Here is a 5,261-nt window from a genome sequence, read left to right as displayed (position 1 = left end):
TTCTCGCCTCTGCCCCCAGCATGACGTACTATGGCATGAAATACTCCCTTGGTCAGTTTGGGTCAGGTGCCTGAACTGTGTGTCCCCTGCGCTGCCTGTAGTGAGACAGCGAGCACTGGGGACGCAGCTGCGGTGTCAGAAGCAGAGAAAGACCTTGAATCTGGTGCAGGCATTCCCCAGCGCCAGCTGAGAACTTACCAGTGCTGCTCTCTGCATCCAGGAACTCAGCTTTCTAGCAGCCACGGTAAAGGGAGTTTACTCTTTCCTGACTGAACCCAGCACAGACACTTTAATCAGAGATCACTTGCAGAATGCCTATGTTGGTTCTGTCTCAAGAGTCCAAGGCCGTTTGGCTTTCATTTTTTTTCCCCCCGAACTGCAGATTCTTAGGGACACAAAGTACATGTCCCAGTATGTAGTGCAGTCTATCATATTGCACTCGTACACAAGGAATTAAAATACTTTAAAGTTACTGCTGCATTACAATATTCTTTTTCATTGTTCAAAGTGTTTAATTTTTTTGGTGTTCTAACAGGATGATTGATTCCTGTCAGCAGAGCTAGGGCATATGTCTTAGCCACTTGTCCATGATCTTATGAAAGTAGTTCTGACTTTCCTCTGGGTGTACTTCTAACTGGCTGATGGCAAACCTCTCAGCAGGATATGTTAGCTTAAGCCTCACACGTCTATTGTATTCATAAAGTGCTTGAGCCAGTTTGTCTCTTATGAGCTCAGTGCAGGCAGAGAAAGGACACACCTGCGCTACTTATGAACATGTACTTTACAAGTGTAAATCTGGTTGTACAGCTAACCGAACAGCCTAAAAGCTTGCTTGCCATTAAATAGATAGTAAGTGTAGCACAGTCATGTTTTTTAACTAGATTGAGAAATTGCCTCTGCTCTGCAAGGGTGTATTGAAGAGCATTAGCACTGGTTGATTACTGTGCAGAGAAGAAAAGATAAGCCATATCCACATGTAAGTGAAGTCAAGGAGAGAGTGCAAGAAGTAAGGTAATGGAAAGTTCCTTTACCTATTACTTTAGATCACCGTGAGTTAACATAGACTTCAAAATTGTGAGATTTGACTGCCATGAAGAATGAAATTGCTAACATAAATAGCACTTCATTAGTTTTGAAAATAAAGTTACTTGGCAAGCATGTTCTCTTACTTCCTTCATCTTGCCTATTTTGTTGTGATGATCTAAGTTGGTTTTAATCTTGTTTTCAAAGCAAGTGTAGAAATTCTCCGTTGGCTTGTAGTCTCATCCTGAGACTGACTGGGATGCTCTTCTGTGAATTTGTTTATGACAGCTTAGAACTAGCAGGTGGCTGTTAGTCACATAGAAGTGAGACTAACTTCTCCCTGCAGCTTAGTTTTGCACCAGTGTTACATAGGTAAAGACATCTTTGTCTTTAGACTAATGGGGGTATTACAGATGTGACCAGCACTAGTATATGTCTGATTTTCCAAACATCTACAAAAATACTATAGCTAGCTATCACTTTAACTATATGTTAATGCAACTTACCTTAAAGAAAAAATAATTCAGTGCTCCTCAAGTGATGCCTCTGTTGTAATTGCTGACAGAATTCCATTAATTTGTGGATGTGCTCTTTCTCAAGTTTCATTTTTCCTGATAAATATCAGAGAACATGTAAGATCTATTTCTTTCGTATCTTCAGCTTTCCCTATGAAATACATATAATTATTTGCTGTGTGAGAGGTGAGTGAATGTGGGTATGTAACTTCATATTTTGGCTTTTCAAAGCACAATGTAAAATGTTGTACATCTGAAGAATTTATGAAGAACTCAGCTTGTAAGTCAAGAAAGTGAAATACCTTCCTCAGCTCTGGGAGCTTCTGAGGCTCTCATTGTGGATAAACACTGGATGCTAAAAAGCTTTATTAAATATGAAGTAAAAAAGCTTTAATGATTCTACAGCTTTTGGTAACTTTAAAGTTTTATTATTTTTATTCCTCTGTCCTAGATATTGAGGTTGCCTGTTATGGTTATGAAGGGATAGATGCAGTAAAAGAAGCTTTGAGAGCAGGCTTGAACTGTTCCACGGAGAACATGCCTATTAAAGTAAGTGTCTGTCTTAACAGGGAAGTCAAAAGCCAAGTTTTCTGATGCACTCAGGTACCAGTAGTGTGCAGTTGCAGTTGTGACAGATGCGTAGCTGAGGCTGGGAAGCCATGTACTTGCTTTCTGATCCTTCTTTAGGAGGCACATAACACATCCTTTCCACTCTGTGCTGCTGGTTGCTCCTGTGGCTTCCCAACTTCACGGAGCTGTATATATTTGGTTCAATGTATTAAAGTCTAGTATTGGCTTTAATACTGCTCCTTTATGCAGCCTTAAGTAGGGAGCAACAGATTTTATTGTCAGGTATTTTATTGTCAGATTACGTAAGCAAACGAATTTTTGGTCCGCATGTGTTTGAGTGTTGGTAGAATGTCTGCTGTACCTGGTTTTTCTGCCCACCAGTGTTACACTATTGGGTGCATTACTGAAGAAGTGTTTTCAAAAAACTTGGAAGTACTTACTCCGTTGAAAATCCTTTCTTATAATGGTTTCTTGTAACAAAAGGAAAAGTTTACTTATTCAGTCATCTTAAGAAACAAACGAAAAACTATCATACTGGTTGTTGCAGTCTTTAAATTGTTTGAAAAAATTAAAGTGATGGGCTGCTTTACTGATCTGCAGAGTGGGTATTCTCTCTGCTTAACAGTATTTGTCTAAATAAACATACTATGCAGAAAAGCCAACCGTATCCTGGGCTGTATCCAGAGAAGCGTGGCCAGCAGGTCGAGGGAGGTGATTCTGCCCCTGTACTCAGGTCTCCTGAGACCCCACCTGGACTGCTGTGTCCAGCTGTGGAACCCTCAACATCAGAAGGATATAGACTGGTTGGACCGAGTCCAGAGGAGGCCACGAAGATGCTCCGAGGGCTGGAGCACCTCTACTATGGGGACAGGCTGAGAGAGTTGGGCTTGTTCAGCCTGGAGAAGAGAAGGCTCCGGGGAGACCTTATAGCACCTTCCAGTGCCTGAAGGGGCTACCAGGAAGCTGGGAGGGGACGGTTTACAAGGGCCTGTAGTGACAGGACAAGGGGGAACGGGTTTAACTTGAAAGCGGGGAGGGTTAGACTAGATATCAGGAAGAAATTCTTCACGGAGAGGGTGGTGAAGCACTGGAACAGGTTGCCCAGAGAAGCTGTGGATGCCCCATCCCTGGCAGTATTCAAGGCCAGGCTGGATGAGGCTTTGAGCAACCTGGTCTAGTGGAAGGGGTCCCTGCCCATGGCAGGGGGGGTGGGACTAGATGATCTTTAAAGTCCCTTCCAACCCTAACTGTTCTATGAATCTATGAAATAGCTGATGCTGATGTTGGAAATCAGACAGGCTGTGCACTCTCTTGTCTGCTCTTTCTGTCTCTTTGTATGTACTCCTAAAAAGGGCTTTTCTAATGGGAAAATGTTTCTTCTTCTGTGAATTGTACATTCAGTAAAGCATTGCTTGCTTTGCTTTGGGGATTTTTCTTTGGGTTTGCTACTGAATTTGCTTTTTTCTCCCCACTCTCCCCAATCCCTACAATGTGATAGATTAATCTGATAGCCCCTCCTCGTTATGTGATGACTACAACAACACTGGAGAGAACCGAAGGTCTCTCTGTTCTAAATCAAGCCATGGCTGTAATTAAAGAAAAAATTGAGGAGAAGAGAGGTGTCTTTAATGTGCAGATGGAGGTAAGAACACATTACATTCTAAAGTGTAATTTTATGGGGTTTTTTCCTTGCAATTGTTTTAAAGTTGGACAAGATGGGTAGTGCTAGGAGTAATTTTAACAAAGAAGTATTGAACTAAAAAAATCCCTACATTTCTGTATTTCTTAAACAATGGCCAAAAATTCTAATTTTCTTGGGTTTTACTGTGTGACTTCAGGATGTCTTTTATCTCTTGCTCTTTGGGTTTGGGTAGGATCAGAACTACAGTCAGTCTTTCTTAATGACGGTTTACCATGTGTTCTGTTTTGGGTATTTTTTCAGCCTAAGGTGGTTACTGACACAGATGAGACTGAGCTTGCAAGGCAGTTGGAAAGACTGGAGAGGGAAAATGCTGAAGTGGATGGGGATGATGATGCCGAGGAAATGGAAGCCAAAACCGAAGACTAATTATTCTGGGACATTGAGAAGAGACAGACCATATGAAAAATTAAAGACCCCCATTGCAAACACTCTGGACTAAATGTTTCCAGTATTGAAAACTTCAAATGCAAATACCCCAAGTGTTTTACCATTTAAAAAAGACCAATATGTGAAAGGCTCTTCTAAATAACATTTGATGCAGCAACTTACACAAATTGAATCCTTCTTGAAGGCAAGGTGCTAGTCAGATTCAGACACAGGTCTGGCCAGAAGGAGGCTGCAGCCACCTGCTTAACGCTTTCATACGTAACAATTCCAAGCTGGTTAATACAGCTCAGTGTATCTGTTAGTGATCTTTCCTAGGAGCACCAAAACCAAGCAAGCTGAACAGTTCTATACAGAATGTCTTTGACCAATTGTTCAATAAATTTCTGGGCTATGTTAACTCCCAAGATTTTTTCTCTCTTTTGTCACATGGCCTAGAGCGGTGTGAATATAAAACCTGGAAGGGTATGACCAGTAGGTGAGTCCCCTCTACCACTGAAAGGGCTTTCTTTTGTTTGCTTTAAACCAAGAACGAGTGTAACAATGTTTTTCTTGGGAGTTTGTTCGTGCAGACTTGTTTAAAAGAGCATTTCCTTTGTTTATCTTAGGGACTGAGAACTTGAAAACTTTGAAAGTAGCTTGTTACCATTCCAAATAAGTGATAAATGAAAAATGATGTACAGCTGGACTTTGCTCCTACGGCTGAATAGAAGAGGAGCTTTAATGAACTTACACATGCTTCAGAATAGGCAGTACCTGTCTGGTGAGCTCACTGCTGCATGACCAGTTCTGCCGACCCTAGATTGGGTTTACACTAGATGGAGCTGTTCACTAACCTGTTTATCTTCTCTGGATGTGCGTTCCATGTTGGACTATAAAAAAAGAATAAAATCTTGTTTTCTTTGTGTGTGGGAATTGAGAGGGGGAGTTGGTTTTGTTTAGCCTTTCCAAATTGCTAAATTTTTGAACATATCTTTTTTTTTTTTTATTATCGTCATGTCCCATAGTGACCATCTCGTTTATCTTAGTATGTTATGCTGCTAGAGGAAAAATGCATGAAAAAATGA

General features: G+C 41.1%; 1 protein-coding gene across 1 annotated transcript; it reads left to right on the top strand.

Moving 5' to 3' along the window:
* Positions 1–1,989: 1,989 nt before the first annotated feature.
* Positions 1,990–4,598, top strand: EIF2S1 (eukaryotic translation initiation factor 2, subunit 1 alpha, 35kDa; the record flags this gene model as incomplete). The annotated part of the gene is made up of 3 exons (XM_010155540.1): positions 1,990–2,087; positions 3,607–3,750; positions 4,051–4,598. Coding segments are annotated over 3 exons (368 nt in total), but the record flags the coding sequence as incomplete, so codon positions are not given.
* Positions 4,599–5,261: the final 663 nt, after the last annotated feature.

The sequence above is a fragment of the Eurypyga helias genome, unplaced genomic scaffold (genome assembly GCF_000690775.1).
Source record: "Eurypyga helias isolate BGI_N326 unplaced genomic scaffold, ASM69077v1 scaffold49067, whole genome shotgun sequence".
NCBI classification, from domain to species: domain Eukaryota; kingdom Metazoa; phylum Chordata; class Aves; order Eurypygiformes; family Eurypygidae; genus Eurypyga; species Eurypyga helias.
Note: the sequence above shows the minus strand (reverse complement) of the source record. Positions and strands in the feature narration are given on the sequence as shown.